The following is a 26433-nucleotide window of genomic DNA, read 5'->3' on the forward strand; positions in this document are numbered from 1 at the left end:
CCCTGACTGCCTCTCAGATGTTTGTCATCTCACTTTACCATTGCCAAGTTCAAGAGCAGCCAATCCCAGATCTGCCCACTTCCAGATGCTGCCCAAAGCCTACTTCACTGGTGCCTCCTCACTAATGAGGGATTACCCACAGTATTTACTAAGATCAGTGATTATCTGGTGAGTGTGTGTGTTGTTTTGTTTGTTCTAGGTACCACATTAAGGGCTTTGCACGCTTATTTTATTTAATTGTTGAGTTAAATGTAAGGTATCATTTCATAATCTACTTCTGAAGGGACTGCAACAAAATAAAACCTATAGAAGTGGAGGTGTTTTGGATTTGTCGACAAGTACTTTTGATCGGTCCCCCCCTTTGGGACCAGGAACAACCGTGCAAGCCTCCACAAACCCCACACACAGACAAAGAGTACTTAGAGAGCCTCCTGGAGCCATGTAACCATGGCCGTGCTAGCAACAGCTGTCACATATAGCACACGGTTTCCTTTCATACAGAATCTCCTGGCACAAACGGTGTATGGTGTCCTTTCATATGGAATCTCCTGGCTAGACAGTCCAACCAGCTGACCAGGACAGGAAGTCCTGAAACAAAATAGCCCAAATGGCTTCCAAACAATTAGTTATTTGGAAAAACACTGAATTGGATCCACACTTCACATCTTAAACCAGGAAAACTCCAAATGGGTAAAAGCTCCGATTGTAACAATGGAAATTATAAGTACTGTAAGAAAACTTGTGTGAATGCATTTAAAACCTGGGTGTGGAAGGGGTGCCTGGGTGGCTCAGCCTAACGGTTAGGTGTCTGACTTCGGCTCAGGGTCATGATCTCACGGTTCACGAGTTCGAGCCCCTGGTCAGGCTCTGCGCTGACAGCTCAGAGCCTGGAGCCTGCTTCGGATTCTGTGTGTCCCTCTCTCTCTGCCCCTCCTCCACTCATGCTGTCTCTCAAAAATGAATAAATAATAAAAATAAATGTAAAAACAAAAAAAAAGCCTGGGTGTGGAAAAAGGCTTTCTACCTATGACAAAAACCCAGATGCAATGAAAAACGGAGAAATAAAAACCTTTTATGTAAAGAAAACATCATACATTTTTAAAAATTAGTAAGCACATATATAAGCTAAGACAAATGACAAACTGGAAGAAAATACTGGCAACAAGTACCATAAATTTGTTTAAAGAATTTAGGGGCACCTGAATGGCTTAGTCAGTTAAGCCTCTGACTTCAGCTCAGGTCATGATCTCACGGTTCATGAGTTCAAGCCCCGCGTCAGGCTCTGTGCTGACAGCTCAGAGCCTGGCGCCTGCTTCCGATTCTGTGTCTCCCTCCCTCTCCACCCCTCCTCTGCTCATGCTCTGTCTCTCAAAAATAAATAAATATTTTTTTTAAAAGATCCAGATTTTGGTCCAACTATAAAATCCTGGGAAAATCATAGGTTCCATCTACAAAAAGAGGCCCCTGGACCATTATTTCCCACACCCCTTTAGAGCTCCGAAAATTTCCTAATTCTATGAGTTGGCAGTAACTTATGAAAACGTATTTATGCTCAGTTACTGATAACCATTCAAAAGAAGTTCTTATCTCCAGAGGGATTATCACACTTGATAACCTCTAATCTAAAATATGCCACAGCTTAGATGTGTATGGGCATAAACCAAAGACCAGACCAAAGCAAAAAGTAGTTAGGACTCAACAAATACTTGTGACAAGACTGTCTCTGACTCTTTGAGTTTTTTGTTGTTGTTGTTAGCGGGGTTTTTTTTTGGAGGTGGCAGGGGAGAAGTTGTCTTTTTTAAAACAGATGGAAGAGGTGACCAAATTTTTCTTGGCCCAAACTGTAATAAAGATATCATCTAGAAATGTTGGTTATAAAAATGTTTTATATAAGTAAAGCTGAAGACATGAATGAATCTACTAGTAGGAGAAGCCAACTCAACTGGCAAGAAACAGCATGCATTCAAAAAAGAAAAACAGTTAGGTGTATTTGTGATTCCTGTTATTTAGTGGTTCCAGAAATTAACTGACTGCATCACAATATTCTTCCTCTGTGTTAGACTGCTTCCATATTAAGTTCATATGGACCAGTCAGCACTCCTGTTGTGACCAACATTTTCTTACTAACACTGTGATTATAGTACCTGTTTTCACTCTGATTTTGTAGACTGATAATTCTCAGTAAACAGATCTGTATTACTGTAATAATTAGTATCTCGGATAGAACGTTTGCAAAAAACGGCCATGAGAATTCCCTCCCAGTGTCATCGCCCGTTGGTAATGCCCTCCCGCAAGATCAAGATCATGACCTGAGCTGAAGTCGGATGCTTAACCGACTGAGCCACCCAGGTACCTCTCAAATTCAATTAAGATTTACTGAGTATCTTCTAAGTTTCAGGCATTTTACTAGGTACTTTTGCATGACAGTCCTATCCAAACTTCATGAACACCATGAAATGAAGCAGGAGGGAGGAGGACCCGCATTTATTAGGCACCAAGTAGTAGATGACATACCATTTCATGCAATCCTCGAATCTTCTGAGGTATGTATTATTTCCACCTTATAGGTGAGAAATCTGCTTAAGATTACGTAGCTAGTTACCAACAAGAATGGGATTGTCAGTTTAAGTCTGACTGTCAGTTTAAGTCTGGTGAGCTGCATCTCATACTGCAAATTCTCTAAAATTGAAATGAAAATTCTTGATATGTCAGAACTGCCATTAAGGTGAGTGTAGAAAGACTGAGGGAATGGGATTTTCCCAGTAACCTTATCTTTGAACTTCTCTTTTAGCGCTCCTGAGCTGGATAATCAAGTGTGCTGGACAACAGCCTGTCAGTACTGAAAAGTGTAAGAGAATCAGTCCAAGCTGATTAAAGGCAATGGTGTCCCCAGGGCTTCAGCTGGCTGGTGGGCTTTTTGTTTCGATGTGAGCTGGGATATTTTTTCAGATGTATCCCAGGAAATGAAGACGTTCCGCTGAATGATAATTCCAGAAACCTGAAGCCGTAGGGAGAATAGACCGAGCAGAAATGTCAAACTTTCTAAATGGCCGTCTCTTGCCCTGATTCTTTGATCTGACACAGGAAATGCATGAATTCTTATACTATGACTGACCCATTTTTCTTTGTAAGCAGCATCTGGCAAGCTCAATGGAGGATCTGTCTAAGCTCACAGACCAGGGGTAAATTCATAAGCAACTGTATCCCATGTTTATTTTCCTTTGAAAAATGCTATATAAAAGCAGAAAGACCTAACAAGCCAATGTGCATCAACTGAAGAATGGATACATAAAATATGGAATACCTATACAGTGGAATATTATTCAGCAATAAAAAGAAATGAAATACTGATGCATGATACACGGATGAACCCTAAAAGCATTATGCTAAATTCAAAGAGCCAGTCACCAAACACAACATATTTTATGCCTCCGTATGAAATGTTCAGAAAAGGCAAATCTGTAGAGATATAAAGTAGATTAGCTGCCCAGGCCCATGGGGTGAGTGGGTAGGATGGCAAGTGACTGCTAATGGATATGGAGTTTCTTCTAGGGGTGATCAAAATTCTCTAAAATTAGAGTGTCAACAAAACAGGGTATTATCCATACAATGGGATCATTCAGCCATTAAAAAGGAATGAAGCACTGACACATGCTACACCACGGATGAACCTTGAAAACATTAAGAGGAAGAAACGGAACACAAAGGACACATTTTGTAGGATTCCATTTATATAAAATGTCCAGAATGGCAAATCCATAGAGACAGAAAGCAGATGATGGTTGCCCGTGAATGGGGGCAGGGGGTAATAAGAAGTGACTGCTAACAGCACTGTGGCTTTTGGGGGGGCAGTGAAGAAAATGTCTGGAATTCAACAGTGGCTACGGTTGCACAACCTTGTTAACTAAAAAAACCACAGAATTGTAACTTTCAAATGGTGAATTTTATGATATGGGAATTATATCTCAACTAAAAAAGATACATTTTTAAAAGTTAGATTGTGGTGATGGCTGCAAAACTCTGTAAATATACTAAACCCCACTAAATTGTATACTTTAAATGAGTAAATTACATGGTATGTGAATTATATATCAATAACTCAATTTTAGGGGTGCCTAGGTGGCTCAGCTGGTAAAGCGTCCAACTCTTGATTTAGGTTCAGGCCGTGATCTCTGCTCAGGTCATGATCTCACAGTCGTGAGATCAAGCCCTGCATCAGGCTCTATGCTGGGCACGGATGCTGCTTAAAATTCTCTCTCTCCCTCTCCTTCCACCCCTCTCCCGCTTACACACTTGGGCGCACACCCTCCCTCAAAAAAAATTCTTAAAAAAAGTAGGGATTGGGGCACCTGGGTGGCTCAGTCAGCTAAGCGTCCGACTTCAGCTCAGGTCATGATCTCGCGGTCCATGAGTTCGAGCCCCGCGTCGGGCTCTGTGCTGACCGCTCAGAGCCCGGAGCCTGCTTCGGATTCTGTGTCTCCCTCTCTCTCTGACCCTCCCCCGTTCATGCTCTGTCTTTCTCTGTCTCAAAAATAAACGTTAAAAAAAAAAATTAAAAAAAAAACAAAAAAAACAAAAAAAACTAGGGATTAAAAACAATAATTCAATTAAAAAAAAAAGAAGGACTTCTTTCCTCTACGGTTTACTTTTTTTTTTTTAACGTTTTTATTTATTTTTGAGAGAGAAAGAGACAGAGTGTGAGCAGGGGAGGAGCAGAGAGAGGGAGACACAGAATCCGAAGAAGGCTTCAGGCTCTGAGCTGTCAGCACAGAGCCCGACACGGGGCTCGAACTCATGAACCATGAGATCAATGACCTGAGCCGAAGTCAGACACTTAACCGACCGAGCTACCCAGGCACCCCTATAGTTTACTTTTATTTCTAGATTCCTTTGAGCTATGACACAATGCCAGGGGAGTCAAAACTGGGAAAGAGATTGACCAAAGACTGAAGCCTGTCTTTTCCTATGGAATGACCACCTACTAGACATTAAACTTAATGCCCTTTCATTTTTACGTTCGTTTTTAAGACTGTCATTAAGTAAACCATAATGGTCACTACTCTGCCCTTAATTTCTACAGTAATAACTCTTTTCTACCTTAACAGTAATACATTCTGTTTAAGTTAGAGAAGCACACAGAGCCTGCATTTTCTTCTGTTTCATATTTGAATACTTGCAAGGAAAAAACTCAAGTAATCTCTCAAATGTTTTCTTCTGGCATGGAATAAAATGCCTTATCAGAGCGTTGTTTGTTCTGGTTTTTAATCTAACCTTTATTAGATTTTGGTCTTTGTGTGGTTTTTGTTTTTGTTACTAGGCACCTAAGTGTCTTCCACATATTAACTCATTTCATTACACAAGTTATTATCCAAGTTTCTGTGTCGGGCCATAAATATTCCTTTGAATGTTCTTTGAAATCACTGAGAATTGCTGGAATCATAAATTAGAAGATCCCCTGGAGTCCAAATGGAATAACTCTTCCAGTTCACCAATTTTGGCAATTGCCTCTTCTGTAAATTGACATGACTTCTGGGCAGTGGTACTTAGTTATTTAAGTCTGATGAGCTGCCACATATCTATTCAAAGAAATCTGAACCCAAATTTCAAAGAATTACTAACTGGAGCAAAAGAGGTACACATCTAAAAAGATATAGGAAGTTAACAAGTGAGAATGATCCATATCTTGGTTATTGCAAAAATTTCCCAACTGATCTTCCCTTTTCCAGCCTTTTCAAGCTCCAAATCATCCACGTGACTCTCCTAAAAAGCCACCTTGTCCTATCACTTTTCTGATCAAAATGTCTTTAAAATACCCTATTACCAACAGTAATTACCAAGTTCAAACTTCTCAGTGCGGCACTCAAGGTCCTCCAGCATCCAGTCAAAATCCACTTCGGCCAAACTGAATATTCAATGTGTATGTTTACTTTCTGACTTTGCACCTGCCTAAAATAGTCTCCCTCAGTCTTTCTGCACATCTAAGTCCTTGCTTTCCTTCTCACAAAACCTTTAATACTTGTCTGCACCACTTACCCAGCATTTTGCCTAGTTATATTACCTGCATATGTAAGTTATGGCAACATCAAATACCACTATCCAAAACATCTAGGGTAATGCCCCAGACATATAAGGAACTACAAGGAACAGTTATAGTACAGCAGGCACTCCATAAGTATTAGACAATGATAATGACAAATGTCATCTTTCCCTCTTAACCTATAAATTCCTGGTCAGCAGAAAATGACTCGTTTGGTTTTTATACACTACACAGGCGTAACACATTGTGACTACCTAATAAATACTTCTTGGTTGGCATTAAATATTTATTGTTAACAAATACTGATTCCAAATTGATATTTTTAGAGCACAGTTATGAGAATCATCTACTTTTTCTATATAGATCCATTTAAATTGATTAAAATGCATCTCCATTTCTTTGCTGAATAAGAGTATAAGCAAGTCAGAACAGCTTAGAGCACCAGAGAAATATATTCCCTAACCAGTCAAAACTGACTTATCTGCCTCTTAAGCATAAGAGCCGAAGTATATCTTTTAAGACTCATTTTCCCTTGTTCTTCATTACTCTCATGCTACTGCCCTCTCCTGGAAAATACATTTCCCCCATGGCTATTCTTGGCTCTCTCTCCTTTTACCAATTTAACTGTAATGGAGCACCTTATCTTCCCAAAAATATAGGCCTTGAGCCCTTCACCCAAGCTACACTGAGATCTGGTACTTTCATATCCTAATATGTGATCTGGCAGGGTGTTTCGAATGAATTTTCAGGCACCACGTGTCTGTGCCTTTTGGCTCATCCCAAAAGAATCAAGAATGTTAATGGTTTCCAAAGATAAAATTGAGCCCAACATCTGGACAGAATTAGAAAAACTGCACAAACAATTAGGATTTAGTCTCCACTTTACAGGATGACCTTGAAGTATTTTTCTAAGATAATTTTTTTTAAGTTTACTTATTTTGAGAGAGAAAGCACAAGTCAGGAAGGGGCAGAGAGAGGGAAAGAGAGAATCCCAAGCAGGCTCCATGCTGTCCACACAGAACCCAACGTGGGGCTTGAACCCACGAACTGAGCTCATGACTAGAGTTGAAGTTGGACACTTAACCGACGGAGCCTCCCAGGCGCCCCTGACCTGGAATATTTGTGCAACCATGAGAAAAGTCTAAGGACCAAGATGTCTGCTCTTCTACCTTAAATCCCACCCAGGAGAAAGGTTCTGATAAACACACAGTGAACCACAGCAATTATCGTTCAGGGATAGAAAAAAATCCAGTCAGTAAAAATTCCACAGGATTAAGATAACAGTTTGAACTCAACAAAGGAAGGTTCAGGTGGATCCGAAGTCTAGCCTTCTTTAAAACCTGCCATCTTGTATTTTGAGCTATTTAACAGATTCTCAAAATACCTCTATCTTATTGCCAAGGAATGTAAAACACGCACACTCACTCACTCTCTCTCTCTCCCTCTCTCACTCTCTCTCCCCCCTCAGCACATTTTTAAAACATTACTGAAACTGACAGGTAACCTTACTTTAGTTCAACCATTTTCATGGTTTTAGTTCACCAGTGCTCAGAGAGGTGGCACTTACAAAACACCATTCATGCCAAGAATGAGAACATAAAAACATAAAAAAACATAACTAGCAAGAGAAAAGGAATTAGGATGCAAAAAAGTAGCCCTGGTTGAAGGAACTTTCAGGTCCAATTAAAAAGCCACTGTCACTCATTAAAAGACTCATAAACTTACACAACTCACCATTTTGAAGCATTTACATTCTAAGTATTTTCCATACGTTATTCCATATCATCTTACCAGCTCTACAGAGTAGGAACTTTTATGCCCCATTTTTTTAGACTAGGAAACTGAGGCTTAAAAAAGGACGTAACTTGCCAAAGTTGAACGAAGTTTATGAGATTCTGAGCAAGTTTCAAAGCAAAGACTCTCAGCAGATACATTTCTAACGAAGTGTTGTAAGTTTTAGCTTTGGTACTATAACTATACCAATGCATGTGTAGAACTCTCAGACAATGCTGTGAATAGAAAAAAATACATGAACACTTAACATTCTCTGACTATAGTTCTAAAGAAATTGCACAGTAAGGCTATTGTAGTAAAAGAAGTGTTAAAACACACACAGTACATTACGTCCTATTTACTACTCTTGCATATGCGATCATCAGTCAGGGAGAATGAGATGGAGAACATACAAGGGAGGCAATGTTAAAACAATCCCCTCCAAACCGCTGCAGGTGTAAAGAAACTAGGCTGTGAGTCAAGAATTTCCAACTTACGCAGCTCCAAAATTGTATCTGATGGGTAGTGTTGAAATAAAATCATTTCAACGAGAGCCTGGACTTTTTAACATGAAGAAACTTATGGCAACAATAGGGGCCTTCATGAGTCTTAGGAATTTCTGGGGAACTACAAATAACACAGTGTTTGCCCCACATAATACTATCAAGTAATTTGCCCACAACATGCTTCTGAGTTGTCCTAACTAATTTATGCCATTCACTTTAAAATTCTACTTCCAAGAGATTAATGTGGTCATTACTCTAGAATAAAAATTAGAAATTTATGAATCATGTTCAAGTTTTAAATAGAAATCACCCACTTACTCCCTTTCAGAGTCTCATTTAAAAGGCTGGGTCTGAACTTGGACCACTGAAGGATTGAAAGATTGAATCCACTGACTCAAGCCTTTCAAATAAGAATGCCTACTACCGCCTCTACTATTCTAGACTCTACTGGAGGGCTTGGTAAGAAAGAAAAATATATAAGGATCAGTGGCGACTGGGTGGCTCAGTTAAGTGTCTGATTCTTGATTTCATGATCTCATGGTTCGTGAGTTTGAGCCCCGTCTCAGGCTCTGCAGTAACAGCACAGGGCCTGCCTGGGATTCTCTCTCTGTCCCTCCCCTGCTTATGCTCTCTCTCTTTCAACTAAAGTTAAAATATATAGATATGGATATAGATATAGATATAGATATAGATATAGATATAGATAGATATAGATATCAAAAGAAAGAACTAAGATTGACTTTTGTGTAGTCAACGTGGAAACAGATTAGATGAAAACTAAAGAGAGAGTCAACAAAAGCTATAAACTGCCATTAATAATACTTACTTTGATACACATATAACTTTCTCCAAGTCAGTTCGCACAAGAATTTTGAGTTTTTAAAAATTTATTTAATTACTTGGTTAGGGCCATTTTAGCCGATGATAGCTGCAAAATTACATCGTACAAATTTTGTCCAAAATTTCTGCATCATACCATGCTGCAGAAAGAAAACATCAGTTCTCGTGAAGGTCTACTGAGAAATCTGGGAAGAGAGAGGAAGTTTAAACTATTTTGAGACATTTTGGCAGATTTTACTCTTACTTGAACTTTGCCAAGTATGAGGTGTCCAATTTCCTACCTAAATAAAATAAAGACACTGTCCTAGTGTTGCTGCGCTTACTTAAAATAGATTTTAAAATAAATAAACAATGGTCTTGATCGAGAATAAAGCGAACCATAGAAAGGGGATTTGATGGGAATGCCATTCTAACTCATAACCTGTTACAGAGCTCCCTCTGCTGGCCCCGAGAAAGCACAATAATCCTGACACTGACCTAGAACCTCTCCAGTCACTTCAGATATGGGGGGTGGGGCAAATAAAGTTCTTCCATAGCCCTTATCAAAAAAACAAAACAACAACAACAAAAAGCCCACACTTATGTAGACAAATAGAAGAAAACTTCCAAAATCCCCAAACTGATATTTTATCCAGACATAGTTTTCAAAGTAGTGCAGGCGATGGTTTCCCTCCTCGGTTCTTACAGATGCTCCTAAGGTCTAAGGCAACCAGGTCTCCCCTCACTCTGACCCCCTCCCTCCAGCTGCAACCGGATTCTTTACTCTAGACTGAGACATACGCAGCCAAAACATACTCCCTCAGACGGAGATACCATTAAACCTATCGTCGGAGGCTGACCCCCTTTGACACCCATCTGCCCTTCACTTCTGGAACTCTGGGGAAACATATAGAGTAGCTAGTTACTTGAACAACCAGCAAGGAGAGGTATATTACTGCGGGCTGAGGCTTACCAACACATGATCTGTAACATGAGCCTTGGTCCTGTCCCTCAACAACTAATAAAAAAGGCTCTGCGGAACAGGAATATAATATAATAAGCTTTGAAATCAAACATATCTAGTTTCAAGCCTTGGCACTTCTATTACTCACGATGTGATCACGAGCAAGCTACTTAATCGCTTTGCAATTCCATTTCTGCTGCGACAAAATGGGGGGTGGCTGTATTTCCCACATAGCATGGGAGCAATGACTAGTATGTCAAATGTTTACAAAGGATTAAGCACAATGCCTGACACAGAAAATGCCTAATCATTAATGATTATTATTAACAGTTATAATGTCTAGCCTCCTGAGTATAATAAAGAAATAACTTATATAATAAATAATCGGTCCTAAAAAAAAATAGATTATCTCTGGAATCTCCTCAGAAGCTAGCGCTAGTCTTCATCATGAATTTTCATGAGTCTTATATTAGGTCCAATGCCCATTAATGTAAGGGAATGCTTCCAAAACAAATTGAAGTTCAGGAGAACAAAAGGAGCACAGACTCCGGACTTGAGATTCCCAGCTCTAGCACTTACTAGCCAGGTGACCAGGAGCAAGGAACAACCTCTCCCAAGTTTTCCCTGGTAGAGAAAGTATAGACATACCATCACTATAGACAGGTCAAGATGACTGAATGAACGGAAGCACTAGAGGGCCTCCCTCCTGCTCTAAACACAAAAATTCAAGACCTAACAAAACAAAAACACCGTAGTGCTCAAAACGAGAACAGGAAACTTCGCAGATGCCAAAAGCAACAGAGGAACCCACAGCACTGAGGTGAGTGGCCCACCGGGAAAACCAAACCAGAGGGACTAGTTTTCAGGCTGATGTGGGAACAGGAACCGAGATAAGACGGGAGCCAAGATACATCTATTAAAAAGGCAGCTAGAACTCCATTCCCAGCACAAAGATGAAGCCAGGACAAACTCTACCCACAAGCACAAGGACATGGCTTAGGAATGTAATAAGGGGTGGAAAGAGTCAACTTCTAGAAATGTAATTCCCTTGGCTGTCCCACAAGCACACTATAGTAATGATTAATATCTAAAAACTACACTGGAAGAAAATACCCCTTAGGGACCCACAAGGATACCTATGCAACCCCAGAAACATAAGAGACCTCCGAAGAAGATACTTCCCACTAAAGCTCACAACAAAAATTACAAAATACAAAAAGAAATCTAACAACATGAGAGATGGCAGACACAAACAGCAGAGATCAGACCCAAAGGGACACCTGGGTGGCTCTCAGTTGGTTAAGCATCTGACTCTTGATTTTGACTCAGGTCATGATCCCACGTCTCTTGAGTTTGAGCCCCACATCAGGCTCTAGAATGACAGTGGTAAGCCTGCCTGGGATTGTCTCGCTCACTCTCTCTCAGCTACTCCCCTCACTCACACACACACTCACACACACACACACACACAACTCTCTCTCTCAAAATAAATAAATCAACTTATTAAAAAAAGGGGGGGTGAGGCACCTGGGTGGCTCAGTCGGTTGAATGTCCGACTTCGGCTCAGGTCATGATCTCGCGGTCCATGAGTTCGAGCCCCGTATCGGGCTCTGTGCTGACAGCTCAGAGCCTGGAGCCTGCTTCAGACTCTGTGTCTCCCTCTCTCTCTGCCCCTCTCCCGCTCATGCTCTGTCTCTCTCTCTCTCTCTCTCTCTGTCAAAAATAAACATTTTTTTAAAAATTAAAAAAAAGGGGGGGTGTCTGGGTGGTTCAGTCAGGTAAGTGTCCCTACTTCAGCTCAGGTCATGATCTCACAGTTCATGGGTTCGAGCCCTGCGTCCAGCTCTGTGCTGACAGCTCAGAGCCTGGAGCCTGCTTCTGATTCTGTGCCTCGCTCTCTCTCTGCCCCTCCTCTGTTTGCATGAACACGTGCTCTCTCTCTCAAAAATAAACAAACATTAAAACAAAAAAAACCCAAAAAAACAAATCAGACCCAAGGAGTTCAAGATAATAGACTGATCTAAAAAAAAACCTTAAAATAATGACACTTATAATATTCAAACAGATAAAGGAAGAACATTTGCTAAGACAAGACTGGATATCACAAAAAAAAAAACCCAGATTTAAAGATAACTAATTAAAACTTTTAGGAAGCAAAAAAAGTAGTCACAGAAATAAATTCAATGTCTGGGTCAAACAGTTGATTACATATGGCTAAAAAAAGAATGAAAGAAGATAATTTTAGAGAAAACACTCAGAAAGTAGCACAGAGACTTAAAACATGGGAAATAGGGAAATAAAAAGGAGAAATGAATGTAAGTGAAGAAACCAAGGGTCCTGACAGCTGCTATTATTCTCGTGGGATGTAAAGTGGTACAACATTTGGAGGACAATATACCAGCGTCACAATATGACAAATATACATGAAATAATTCAAATACTTCTGAAAACTCCAAGGAAATACTAAAAAGGAGGCACATTTATACATAAGATGTTCCCTGCAGAGTTATTCATAATGGTGAAAAATTAGGAACAACCAAAATGTCCAGCACCAGGTAAATGATTAAAATACACTGGTAAGTGTGATAAATATAATAAAGGGCTATGCAGCAACATGGAATATGCATACACTTACTAAGTGGGAAATAATCAGAAAACAGTATCTAAGCAAATTAGGGGCGCCTGGGTGGCTTAGTCAGTTAAGTGTCCAATTCTTGATTTCAGCTCAAGTCATGTTCTCACGGTTTTGGGGTTCTGGAGTTCAAGCTCCAAGAAGGGCTCAACACTGACAACATAGAGCCTGCTTGGTATTCTCTCTCTCCCTATGTCCCTCTCCTGCTCTCAGGCAGGCATGCACGCTCTCTCTCTCTCTCAAAATAAATAACCATAACAAAAGAATATCAGGGCGCCTGGGTGGCTCAGTTGGCTAAGCATCCTACTTCAGCTCAGGTCATGATCTCACAGTTCACGAGTTTGAGCCCTGCATCGGGCTCTGTGCTGACAGCTCACAGCCTGGAGCCTGCTTCGGATTCTGTGTCTCCCTCTCTCTCTGCCCCTCCCCCACTCACACTCTGTCTCTGTCTCTCTCTCTCTCAAAAAAATTAAAAAAAAAAAACAAAAACCTAGGCAAATTATTACTGTATAGGAACCATACTGGCACACAGTCAAAAACAGGCATTCTTTGGTTGAGTGAAAGGGTGAACTACTTTCTTTTTTAACAGTGCATTAAGGGGCACTCGGGTGGCTTAGCTGGTTAGGCGACTGACTCTTGGTTTTGGCTCAGGTCATGATCTCACAGTTCTTGGGATCAAGCCCCGAGGCAGGCTCTGTGCTGACAGTGCGGAGCCTGATTGGGATTCTCTCTCTCCCTCTCTCTCTCTACCCCCTCCCGTGCTTATGGACGATGCTCTCTCTCTCTCTCTCTCTCTCTCTCTCTCTCTCTCTCTCTCAAAATACGTCATTTTAAAACACTGTGTTAATATTGCCATAATACTGTTGGTATAATAATTTTTAATATGGTAATGGAGAACAGAAGCAAATGAAATATCTAACTTTTCTAAGACAAGGAATAAACTTTTTAAAAAATCTGTAAAATACAGTCTAATTGTCAAAAAGTGTGTCAAAAAATTCAGAAAAGTTTCTGACCTAGATGTCCTACACAAACTGTGTGCAAGTCTTCTAATTTTCTTGTTACAATTTCTTTAAAATTAGAAACTAAAATTAGATTCTATGAAACTAATGCAAACCACTATGGAGATACGTCATTTTTTGTTAGGTTTATCGAGGGTAACAATTATAATTTTAATTTTTAAGGATTAAACTTTTCACAGAAGTTCAAAGAAAGCAGTAAATGAAAGCCTATTTGTGAAAACGGATTTTAACTTCTAGCAACTTCAGTTCTATATTAGTCCTGAATTGTAAAAGTTTTATAAATGCTTGGACTATTTGAGCTGTAAGAGACAAGGACAGTAATAAGCTTATAATTCTTGAGTTTTACCCATTACGGTACAGAGGCCCATACAAGGAATGTGACTTCTCCAAAACAACACAGACAGCTTCTGAGCCAAGCTTGGTCAGATAGTTTCCTTTAGATGTTTAAAACTAATTCTGAAGAAATGGTATGATGTCTTAGATCTGCTTTAAATTAATTCAGTTCATTTTGAGGGGCTGAAATATGACGGGCAGTGAGCCAATCATTTTTGAAACCGTATGACAAGTCCACTGGGGTCATGATAGTATTCTGTGCAATTATGTTTTAATTTCCCATAATGAAAAGTTTAAGTAACTCCTAGAAACATAAGTGGTAAAGATTTCAAAGTAAGTGGCAAATCTGTCAAACTCGTGGCCCCAAAACCGAATTATAAGACCTGAAGTAGATGATTGATGAACTGAGTTTATTTAATGTCACTTGGCTATGACCGCCGAGGTTTTTAAACAGTTTTTCATCATGACTCTAATATAAGATGCATGTTTCTGATTAGACACACTAAACTATCCAAGCTCAGAAACTGAACAAACAACCCACTGAATTAATTAGCACTTAAAATACATTTGGAAAATTACATTTGGAATAAAATTAATTCTTTAAATAAAAAAAGAGGCAGATTTTCCATAACATGTGCATGCACAGCACATGTTAATGGGCCAGCCAAGTTTACTACACACTGATTATAACCATCTGTATAATTAAAGCCCTTAAAACAAGTAGAAGCACTCAGAATCCATGGAAAGATCTAGAGGTCAGCAGCTACAAAACAAACCCAACAAATCACACTGGCTACTTAAAAATTTAGAAAGAAAAACTAAATGTAGTATATAACATTCACATGATAATTTATGTAACACCAAACACATATCTAAGATATGTATCTAGGATAGGATACTCCAATATGGAGTTTAAGGGATAAAACATACCTAAGAACACTAAATGAAACCAGAATTAAAAGGGACTAGCAGGCCGACAATGTTTTTATAAACTATTGTAAACAACCATTTTTAAGGCCATAAGAAGTAAGAGGGAAAAAAAAAAAAGAACTCTTAAGACAATCCAGAGACAAAACCCTAATTTACCAGACACACTATCCCATCAGTATTTCTGGTGGGATTTCTTTACGATAGTAACTTTAGAAAATAATTTGGAAAATAAATAAAATTTAAAACAGATATAATCCTCTTACCAATAATAACCACTTTTAATATCTGATTTATTTACCTCCAGCCTTTTGTTTTCTCAGTCTTTTTTCTATATACACATTAATGTATGTTATCTTTTTACTTTGTAAAACTGGAGTCATGTTATAATTTTGCTTCCTTCTTTTTAAAAAGATTTTTTTTAAGTTTATTTATTTATTGTGAGAGAGAGAGCCATGGAGGGGCAGAGAGAGAGGGAGAAAGAGAATCCCAAGCAGGCTCCACGCTGTCAGTGCAGAGCCCAACGTGGGGCTCGAGCTCACAAAACTATGAGATCATGACCTGAACTGAAATCAAGAGTTGGTCGCTTAACTGACTGAGACATCCAGGCACCCCTCCTTCTCTTTTTCACTTAACAACATATCATAAGTATTTCCTTAGCTCACTAAGTATTCCTCAAACACAGGATTTTTATTGTTTTTATATGGTATAGTAGTCCCTCTTACAGATGTATCATAATTTATTTGACCAATAATCTGCTGCTAAACATTTAATCCAGATTTTTTGTTTTACAATTCTAAGTAACATGTTTGGGAAAACTCTTGCATATAATTTGTCTACATCTTCGATTATTTTCTTGGACCTGATTCCTAGAAGTGGAATGTGCTGAGTTAAAGGTTTGAACTTTTTAAACCCTTGATGCACACTACATTCCAGGAAAGTTATACCAATTAACACATCCATCAACAATATTACTACTTTTCACCACCTGTATACTTCTGAGTAGAATCCAAACACAGATAATAAGCCTCGGCCCCAAAACAGAAAAAAGAAAACCTTTCCCTTCATAAACAAAGGCTGGATTATAAATACACAGACCTGACACACTGAAAGCAGAGGGGGCTGCCTGGGACCCACGGCCCCAGAACTGCTGGCTCCAGTCCCGATGAACCAGCCAACCAGCCGCAGCTCCCCTGCACTGACCTACCCCTCTCTCACCTCAGGGCCTCTGCGTACGCTGCTCCCTCTGCTGGAACACCTCCACCCACCCTTTTCACAGCCCACATTAAATAAAATACTCCTCCACTCTGTTTCGACAAGCCCCTGGGTTACCTCTACTTTAGAAATTATTTCATACACTGAATTGCAATTCATGGTCCATCTCCCACACTAAACCATGATTTCCTTTGGGGCAAGGACTGTTTCTTCATTTCCTGCTGTGTCCTCAGCACCCAGCAAAGGACCTGGGATCCAGCACGGAAGAAAAATTCACTGAATGAATTAATCATGAAGCAGAGGGTCTAGAGCAGGAGTTAGGGAACTTTTGCTGTCTGTAAAGAACCAGAGAGCAAACATTTCAGGCTTTGGGGGCCAGATGGCCTCTGTCACAACTGCTCACTCCGCCTCTATAGTGCAAAGCAGTCACAGACAATATGTAAACGAATGGACATGGCCATGTTCCAATAAAACTTTATTGCCAAAACCAGGTGGTAGGCCGGATTTGGCCCATGGACCATAGTTTGCTGCTCCCTGGTTTAAAGGAAGGACCTTTAAACTTTAAAAAGGAAAGAGGGGAGAAAAGATGATGAAAAGATTATAAAGCCTTAATGCTTTAAACCTATGCAAAGTTCATGGGGTGCCTGACTGGCTCAGTCAGTGGAGCATCCGACTCTTGATCTCAGCGTCGTGAGTTCGAGTGCCACACTGGATGTAGAGATTTTTAAGAATAAAATCTTTAGGGGTGCCTGGGTGGCTCAGTCAGTGGGCAACCAACTCCAGCTCAGATCACGATGTCACGGGTTGTGAGTTTGAGCCGCGTCGGGCTCTGTGCTGACAGCTCAGAGCGTGGTGCCTGCATCGGATTCTGTGTCTCCCTCCCTCTCGGCCCCTTCCCTGCTTGTGCGCGCGCTCTCTCTCTCTCTCTCTCTCTCAAAAATAAATAAATATATTTTTAAAAATAAATAAATAAAATAAAACCTTTAAAAAATTAACTAATTAGAAAACAAATAAATAAACCTGTGCAAAGTGCAGGCTAAAAAGTGCATACAGAATTCAATTAGTACTGTTTGTACTCACAAATTCCTTTCCTCTGTGAGCTGGTCTGTGATGCACAGAGTAAGGGAAGGGAAACAAGTGAGGAGGAGGGGAGAGGACAGCACTCCGAGATGAGAGCAGAAAATGTGTCTCGGGCCTCAGTCACAGGCAAAAAGTATAAGCAGGATAAGAAGTGAAGCAGAGGTGGGTTTCAACTAGAAGGAATTTGACAGGACTTTCACAGTTGTACAGTCATCCTGACTATTGACTGAGTATCGGTAAACCTGGGTTAAATGCACAGAAAACAGAAAATACACTGAAGCTATGTTAAATAGCTCAGAATCTCATTACACTTTGATTATGCATCAAAACAGTATGTGTGCTTGCCTCCACGGATCAAGGAAAAAGGAGAAAATGACAACATTCGATGAGAAAAGGGCCATTCAGGTTTGAAAGAAAGTCCCTCCTCGTTGCTGACGTTTTCTTGCCTCTGACACCGCAGGCCAGTTGTCCCCTTCCCCTTCCCCCACCCCCGCACCACCAGAAAGTGACTCGAGCTGAGCCCATGTGGACCAGGAGAGCCCATTTTCTCTGGAATGTGTAGGGTACGTCCAAGAAGGGAGTATATTTAACCAGAGCCTTACTTTTCATAGTCCCTTCCTCTTCCTCATCCTCTGCGTTGATCACCATGGTGCCCAGCTGTGACGGCAACGTGTCCCCATGCTCGATCATAGTGCTGGCTCCATCGGTCACTGTGCTGGCCACCCGGACGGTGCCCATCTCATCACCTGCTGCTCGAACCATCGTGCCAGAGTCCATCTCATCCTCTTCCTGGAGGAGGACAAAACCTCAAATTGGGCTAACTGGATCAAAAGACTGAATCCTTCGAATTACTATTACTCATCTCAACGCAAGCATTTCTGGATTTGATGCCGACTGGGGTTCTAGACCCACACCTTGTAGAGCAGAGAGCACTCTTATTTAACCAAAGAGAAACTTAAAGTCAGCCACGCGAGACAGCATATCGAACCAGGAGGGCCCTCATGGGGCGCCTGGGTGGCTCAGTTGGCTAAGCATCCGGTTTCGGCTCAGGTCATGACCTCATAGTTCATGAGTTCGAGCCCCACGTGGGGCTCTGTGCTGACAGCTCAGAGCCTGAAGCCTGCTTGGGATTCTCTGTCTCTCTGCCCCTCCCCTGACTCACACTCTGTCTCTGCTTCTCTTTCTCAAAAATAAATAAACATTACAAAAAATTTTTAAATTTAAAAAAAAAAAAGGAGGACCCTCTTCCCTCACCCCTTCCTCCCTCCTTCTTAAGGGTTTTACAACGTAACCTAAGGAGCTGAGGTGCACACCCTTGGAATCTCAGGCTCGGGAAGGAGTCTCTGAGGATAAAATCTGCATATTTAGTATAGATCTTTGATTCTCCGAAAGGGCACAAAAGACCAAGTCTCCGACCTAAGCATTCCCTTTCCCGAATAAAAAGTCAAATTCAATAAATGCTGTGGGGGCAAAAGAGTAAAATTTGAAAATGTCTTAGGAAGCACTGTGAGAAGAACAAGCACAGACAGAGCAAGTCCTTCGCAGGGTCAGGCCAGGGCACAATCAGCCAAGCAGCGTCTCCAGCTCCAGGCTGATCTGGTATCTCCTACTCGTCCCACTGGACCCGGCAATCGCGAAATAACACTCATTAATGCCCGAGGCCCACGGCATGCCTGCCACTCACTGAATTGTCCTCATCGTCCTGGTCCACCTCCCGCTGCTGGGCTTCCTGGCGTTTCAGCTTCACATCCATGGCCTCGTTAATTAAGTCCCGCAGTATCGACACTCCTTTGGCACTCTTGACAAACGGGTGCTGAAAGCACAAAAGGAGACAGTTTATACGGCACCCGTGCCCCAACGGTGCCTGGCACCCCGTAAGCACTCGATCACATTTGCTGAATCGATGAATCTAATCTTTCTCTTTATGGTAACATAACAGCCGTGAAATCACACTCACTTTATAACTGTGACCAGGGTTTCAGGCTTTGCTGTCTTTTTCAGCCTGGCTACAAAGTCTCCTCTCTCTCTGCCAAACCTAGATATTCTCAGCGGGGTGGTACTGCCCCCTAGAGGAAGTTTTATAAACGTGTCGGGAGCTTGTAGTTGGTGTTTGAACACCAATGGCACATGAGGGGAAGGAGGACACCAGCAATCCTTCAAAGCCAGGAACAGTCCTGCACAGCAACAAACTGTGGCACATTCTGCACGTCTTTCAAACGTCTTAGAGTATATATGCACTTTAGTAAATAATACTGACAAATTTTTCTCAAGAGATAAGCAAAAAAGTCCAGAGATGATGTTGGAGGGGGCTTAAATGTCATAAAGACATTGTTTAAATATCACTGGATAATTTACTCATCCTGCTTATTCTCTCTACACAATGCACTATATAGTATTTCCAACTACATATTTAGGTAAAAAGGGATTTTAGGGCAAAAGTGTGGTTACTGCAGAAAAACACTAAAACAGGTCACAAATATGGAACAGATGTAGGCCCAAATACCAATCAGCACAGACACCTGAAACCCAGGGATATTGTGGAATTTCATTTATACAAGCTGCTTAAATTTTTTAGTATTTATACTACCTTTTTTGTTATTTGTGTTTACAGAACATTAGGAAATGAGGCTATGAAAGTTACATGTGGAAATTCTCTTTGGGGGGTTGCCTGTTGTCTCCCCAACTCATTGTGACACTGTCCCCATCTTTCTCTTTATAACCCATTCTCTATTCCCCAGCACCCATCAGAGGAGACGGTCTCTATGGTCTTTGTAAGAACTTTGTAAGTGCATCTCAGCCTGTGACGGGTTGCAAAAGAGATTTCTTTTCCATAAAACTTCATCAGTACCCCATCCCGGCAGGAAAGAACTTGCCAATGCTTAGAACTAAGGCCCAGCTGATTTGCAAGAATATCATATTTCCTTGTTCTCTCCACTGGGAATATCTATAAGATCATTTCCCTCCTCTTAGCATATACAAATAAGCCTGGTCTGTTATTATTTAACATCACTTTTATGGTAGTGTCCACCCATTCATTTTCCTGGAGTGCCTGAACGGAACGGTTACCATTCTTAAACCTAAGCTCATTTATGGTGCTAGATACAGGTATTCAACTGCTGCATTGTGTCTGCAAGTTGAGTCAAACTGGAGCCTCTTTTTATACTGCCACACATTTTATGAATTATTATCTTTGTATCTCTCCATTATATCATACACCTTAGACTAATCCTTTTTAAATTATGGGGATAGACAGATTTTATTATCTACAAATTTCATTCCAGAAGAGTAGTGAGAGTACTAAAAATACACATATGCGTTATAAAGAGGGGGCACTGGGTCCGCCACGGCTGAAAACCACTGGCCCAGCCCAATAATAACCACAGACATTTGTCACCTCCACGTCATTCTACCTTTAACACATGTGAAACTTCGTTCAAAGTTACACATATCACTTAATCTTCACAACATAGGAGGCAGGTATTAGTCTCCACTCACAGATAAGAAAACTAAAGCAACAGAGAGGGCACGTCACTTGCCCATGGTCATAAAGCTAGTAAACAGGGAGCCAGGATTCAAACCTGGACAGTCTGACACCCGAATTCAACCTCCTCAGCACCGAGCAGACTGCCTGCAAACCCCACCCGTCCTGCAAGGCCCACGCACCGAGGCGACCTGCTCCAGGGAAGCAGTTCCGGTACCTCCAGCCCAAAATCATCTCCTCCTGTCATGAGCTACAAGAGGACCTACCATTAATCTCAGGTCCTTGGCAGAACTGGGTAGACTTGCAGGCACTTGTGCTTTGGAACTACGAAGGCCCAGATTCTAGCCTCAGCTCTGCTGTTCCCCAGCTGAGTGCCTCTAAATGAGCTAATCTCTCTAAGCTTCCATTCTTTCCCCAGAAAACCGAAATAATACCTTCCCCTCACAGGGGATGTGTGATGATTAAATGGCACAACATGTGCAAAGCACTCAGCACAATGGCAGTGCTCACTCTCAGTTCCCATCTCTGACCCCACAGAGCCCACCATTTTCTGGTATTATCATCTTGTTCCATGATTTAACATTCTTTTCTACCCAGTTAGAGTCAAAGCTCCTTAGAAGGCAGGGAATGTCTTCTACTTCTTTACCATCTCCACGCAGGTGGGTTAGCAGCACCTTTTGGCCAGCAGGAGAGTGGAACAGAGGGAGGCAGCATCTCAGGGAGGATCATACCTGTAGGAGTTGAGTGGCTGTGGCTCTCTGCTCAGGGCTCTTTACAAGACACTGCTTCACGAAATCCATGAAGTTATCGGACCACAGTTCTGGCTTTCGAAATGTAGGAGGGGGGTTGGTGGGAATCATAAAGATTGCCTAGGTTAAAAAAAAAATTGTTTTTGGTAAAATAAAAGTGATGTACTAATTAAAATATGACTAGAGATACATTTAAAGTTTGAAACATTTTCCTCTTCTCCATTGATAAGCCCAACCAAATCCCAGCTGAAGTCTAAGTGTCTCAAAGTAGGAAGTATGACAATTAGAGAAGTTAATATAGCTCTCTCTCCCTCTCCCTCTTTCATGTGTATTCCTGTCTCCTCAACCTCCAATATCCAGCAAGCTTTTTTGGAGTTTTGTTAACCACTATATACTGCCTTTCAAAATAAAAAGGCAAGACCTGAGAGCATTTTTACATTTTACAAACTGTTAAGTCTTTTAATAGAAGTACTAAGAAGAGGGAGAGCTGAGTTGGGACGTATGGTGAGAGGACTATGGAATCCCTGAGGAAGGCAGGATCAAGGCCTTTTTTTTTTTTTTTTAAGTTTTTAAATGTTTATTTTGAGAGAGAGAGAGACAGAGCACAAGTGGGAGAAGGGCAGAGAGGGGGAGACACAGAATCTGAAGCAGGCTCCAGGCTCCCAGCTGTCAGCACAGAGCCCGACGTGGGGCTCGAACTCACCAACTGTGAGGTCACGACCTGAGCTGAAGTCAGACACTTAACCCACTGAGCCACCCAGGCGCCCCAGGCATGATCAAGGCCTCTTAACAGTGCTGTGATGAGGGGCCTGGCTGGGAATACCCTGCAAACCCCTGAGGGTGTCACACTGATAGTTTCAGTGAAGACTGCACCGATGGGCCCTTACTACTCTAGAAGCCCATGGAAGCTGCAAAGGACAGTGCCTCTGATGAGGAGAGTCTGGGGATCTCCAAACCACAACTTACACATGTAAATATCTCTGAGGCTCAGGCAGGAAAAAGACAACAAATCAATCAGGCTGGGTGCTAGGGACATGACATCAAAAAAATAGTTTGCTTTCCTCTTAATATTACTATGAGAAAAACAGAGAAAACACTGTGATAAGGGACAAAGGATACTTGGTGACTAGGGAATCGTGGAGACTGATAAAGTAGAAAGCCCATGCCCTGTATAAATGAGGGGACCACCACTCAGTTCCAGTTAATGTTATGTTAAAATGTGAGCAACTAAACTTTTAAAAAATATACATTGCATTTGTGACCTACGTCCTGCCAGACAGCTATCAATACACAACCTCTGGTATGGAGGGGGTGGATCACACTTGAACTGATTAGTGGAGTCTAGACTGCCACTTATCAATTATAGACAATTAATTCATTTATTGTTTGGTACCTAATCAAGTAAGCCATTTAACTTTCTAATGACCAGTAGCTAACCACCCTACTGGTTTTGTCCATTTCCTTACCCTCATTGGATGGATGTCAGCATATGGGGGCTTTCCCTCAGCCATTTCTATAGCTGTTATTCCCAATGACCAGATGTCTGCCACACAGTTGTATCCAATTTCTTGAATCACCTCTGGAGCCATCCAAAATGGTGTTCCTATCACTGTATTTCGTTTGGCCATCGTATCCTAAAACAGAAAAGAATAGAGATCAACACTAAGCATTAAAACTACTGAGAGAAGAAGAGACTTTTCCAACAAGAAATGTCTTATACTTGGAATACATATAAAAACCATACTCAAGGCATGATTGGGCAAGTCACGAAAGAAATTCAAATGAGTTGGAAACATAAAAGATTCTCAATTATTAAAACACACACACAGGGGCGCCTGGGTGGCTTAGTTGGTTAAGCAACTGACCTCGGCTCAGGTCATGATCTGCAGTTCGTGAATTCGAGCCCTGCATCAGGCTCTGTGCTGACAGCTCAGAGCCTGGAGCCTGCTTTGGATTCTGTGTCTCCCTCTCTCTGTGCCCCTCCCCTGTTCACACTCTCTCAAAAAATAAACGCTAAAAAAAAATTTTTAAACATACACACAGGTAACCAACCTGGCCCAGTTGGTTAAGCGCTGACTCTTGATATTGGCTCAAGTCATGATCTCACAGTTCATGAGATCGAGCCCCACGTCAGCCTCTGTGCTGACCGCGCAGAGCCTGTTTAGGATTCTTTCTCTCCCTTTCTCTCTGCCCCTCCTCACCTTGCACACGTGCTTGCTTTCTCTCTAAATAAATAAACTTTAAAACACACACACACACACACACACACAAACAAAAACACACAAAAAAAACAATCAAGTACTAAAATAAGGTTGACAAACATTTAAAGAAATAATAACCAGTGCTGAAACAGCATAGAAAAACAACAGACACTGAAATACAGTGTTACCAGGGTATAAATTGGTATAATGTTGTGTAAGCAATTTAGCAATATTTATAAAGCTAAATGTCCATATCCTTTGAGCCCAATCTTTTTCTAAAAATGTATCCTATGTGTAGGTACCCTAAGATACATGCACAAATGTTGGAGAAATATTTGTAATGGGGGGGGGGGGGGGGGAGAAAATGGAAACAACTCAAAAGACCACCTAATTTAAAATAATAAATATCCATACAATTTATTAAAAAGGAGACACATATATTTCCTGGTATAGAAAATACATTGTAAAGCTAGAAATTTAGATTGTAAAATTATATGTAATATAGCTTTGTTTTTGTAAAAGAAAACTAATGATCACAACAATAAAACAGCAAACAATAATAAATACTGTTGCTGTATGGATAGCAAAAGAAAAATCTCAACACACACCAAACTATTAGCAACAGTTACATCTAGAAGGTGGAATCATGTAGGAAGGACGAAGAACGCTTACTTTCCATCCCATCTACTTCTGTAACACTCTGATGGTTTACATGAGCGTGCAGTCCGTGTACAATCAAGAAATGAAAGAAAAATCGTGTGTTGTTTACGTACATATGTAATTTTTCTTTCCATGTACATATATTCTATAAAATATAATATACACATAGAAAAAGTCTCAGTTTGGGGCTTAAAGAAAAATATATGAATGTAGCACACATGGGCAAGTAACTACTTTCATACTTCCCCAGAATGGCCTGGCCTTAATGAAAGAGAACCTTTTTGGGATCCTGCATTTTAGGAAGAGAAGGATTTTGAACAGAACTAAATGTGCGTCAGGACTTCCCATCACCATCACTCATACTCATGTTCCTTCTGAAATGCCTGTGACCTCACTTAGGCTATGCCAGTGAGGAGCAAATGACAGCAATATTTTTAAATCGATCACACTTTGTGAGTCCTATGCAAAAAACTAGCACAGGAACTAACTTATTGCTTAGTCATTTCCTTTGGTTTGAAACCTAAATTTGCAGTTTTCAAATGGTGGTAGTCAAAGTTGTTTTCAAGGATTATATCCTTGAAATACTCATTATTTAGAAATAAGTATTTGGATATCTAGAAATTTTTTAAAAACTAAGAGTAATGAGTGGATACTAACCCAGCTTGATCTGTATTACAAAGTTACATTAATGCAGTAGCATAACAAGGGAAAGTATCAAATCCAGAAACAGACCATGGCAACGTATGTGTATTTATGTGTGTGTACACACAGGCACACATACACGCATATACATAAAGCTTGAGATATGATTAAAATGTCATTCCAAACTACCAACCAAAGGACTAAAAAAAGCAGTGGGAGTCTGGCTAGTCATTTCTAACGCTCTACACTTAATTTCCTAACTTATACTTTTCACCAAAGGAAGTTCAAACACGTTGAAAATTTAAATACAAAAACCAAAATCGGTCTGGCTCGGTACTAAAGAAAGTACTAAAAGAAAGTATAGATGGACAGTTCTAGAATGTTGAAGCAGAAAAGGACTCTTAAAGGATGGCATCAAAGGCAGAATGCATAACATAAAAGGGAGGTGGATTTCCCTATATAAAATTTGGAAACTTCGGTGCTTAAAGAAAAACCATAATCAAAGTAAAAAGGCAACTAGCAAACTACAAAACATGTTTCAACATATATAACAAAGGATTCACAATTTTAACAAATTTTTTTTTTTTAGTTTTGGTTTATCGTTTTTTGTTTTAAAGTTTGTTTATTTTGAGAGACAGCATGAACTGGAGAGGGACAGAGAGAGAGAGGGAGAGAATCCCAAACAGGCTCTCAGCATGGAGTCTGGGTCGCTCATCAGTTAAGTGTCCGACTACAAGATTGAGCCCCGCATCCGGCCCTGTGCTGACAGTGCAGAGCCTACTTGGGATTCTCTCTCTCTCCCTCTCTGCCTCTCTCTTTCTCTCTCTCTCAAAATAAATAAATAAGCTTAAAAAATTATTTTAAATAAATTTTAAAAAAAGACCTGAGCTGAAATTAAGAGTCAGATGCCCAACCAACGAGGTCACCCAAGTACCCCTAGCAAATGGATTTTTTTTTCACGTTTATTTATTTATTTTGAGAGAGAGCACAGCAGGGGAGAGGCCGAGAGAGAAGGAGAGAAAGACCCCAATCAGGCTCCACACCATCAGTGCACAGCCCAACACAGGACTTGATCCCATGAACTATGAGATCATGACCTGAACTAAACTCAAGTCAGATGCTTAACCAACTGAGCCACCGGGGCCCCCCACCAACAATTAAGATGAAGAGTTAACTTACAAAAGAACTGTAAATGGCCAATTGTCAAATGTAAAAATAGTTTCAAAAATGATTAAAAAGATACAATTTATTTCTCATTCAGCATTGGCAAATATGAAGGAAAATGGACATTTTTTAATTCATTCATTTTTTAATTAACTATATTTATTTATTTGTTTGTTTGTTTGTTTGTTTGTTTTAAGTAGGCTCCATGCCTAATGTGGGGCTTGAACTCAC

General features: G+C 40.6%; 1 protein-coding gene across 1 annotated transcript in view; it reads right to left on the reverse strand.

The window, feature by feature from the left end:
* Window positions 1-26433, reverse strand: part of STK4 (serine/threonine kinase 4) — a 91365-nt gene that overhangs the window by 42363 nt on the left and 22569 nt on the right. The window contains exons 6-9 of the mRNA XM_019458372.2: window positions 23002-23169; window positions 21518-21655; window positions 18990-19118; window positions 17908-18094 (exon numbers count right to left, since the gene is read on the reverse strand). Of these exons, the coding sequence (XP_019313917.1) occupies window positions 17908-18094; window positions 18990-19118; window positions 21518-21655; window positions 23002-23169 (622 nt within the window). The remainder of the gene's footprint in view (window positions 1-17907; window positions 18095-18989; window positions 19119-21517; window positions 21656-23001; window positions 23170-26433) is intronic.

The sequence above is a fragment of the Panthera pardus genome, unplaced genomic scaffold (genome assembly GCF_024362965.1).
Source record: "Panthera pardus isolate Hobbes unplaced genomic scaffold, ASM2436296v1 HiC_scaffold_25, whole genome shotgun sequence".
In the NCBI taxonomy this organism is placed as follows: Eukaryota; Metazoa; Chordata; class Mammalia; order Carnivora; family Felidae; genus Panthera; species Panthera pardus.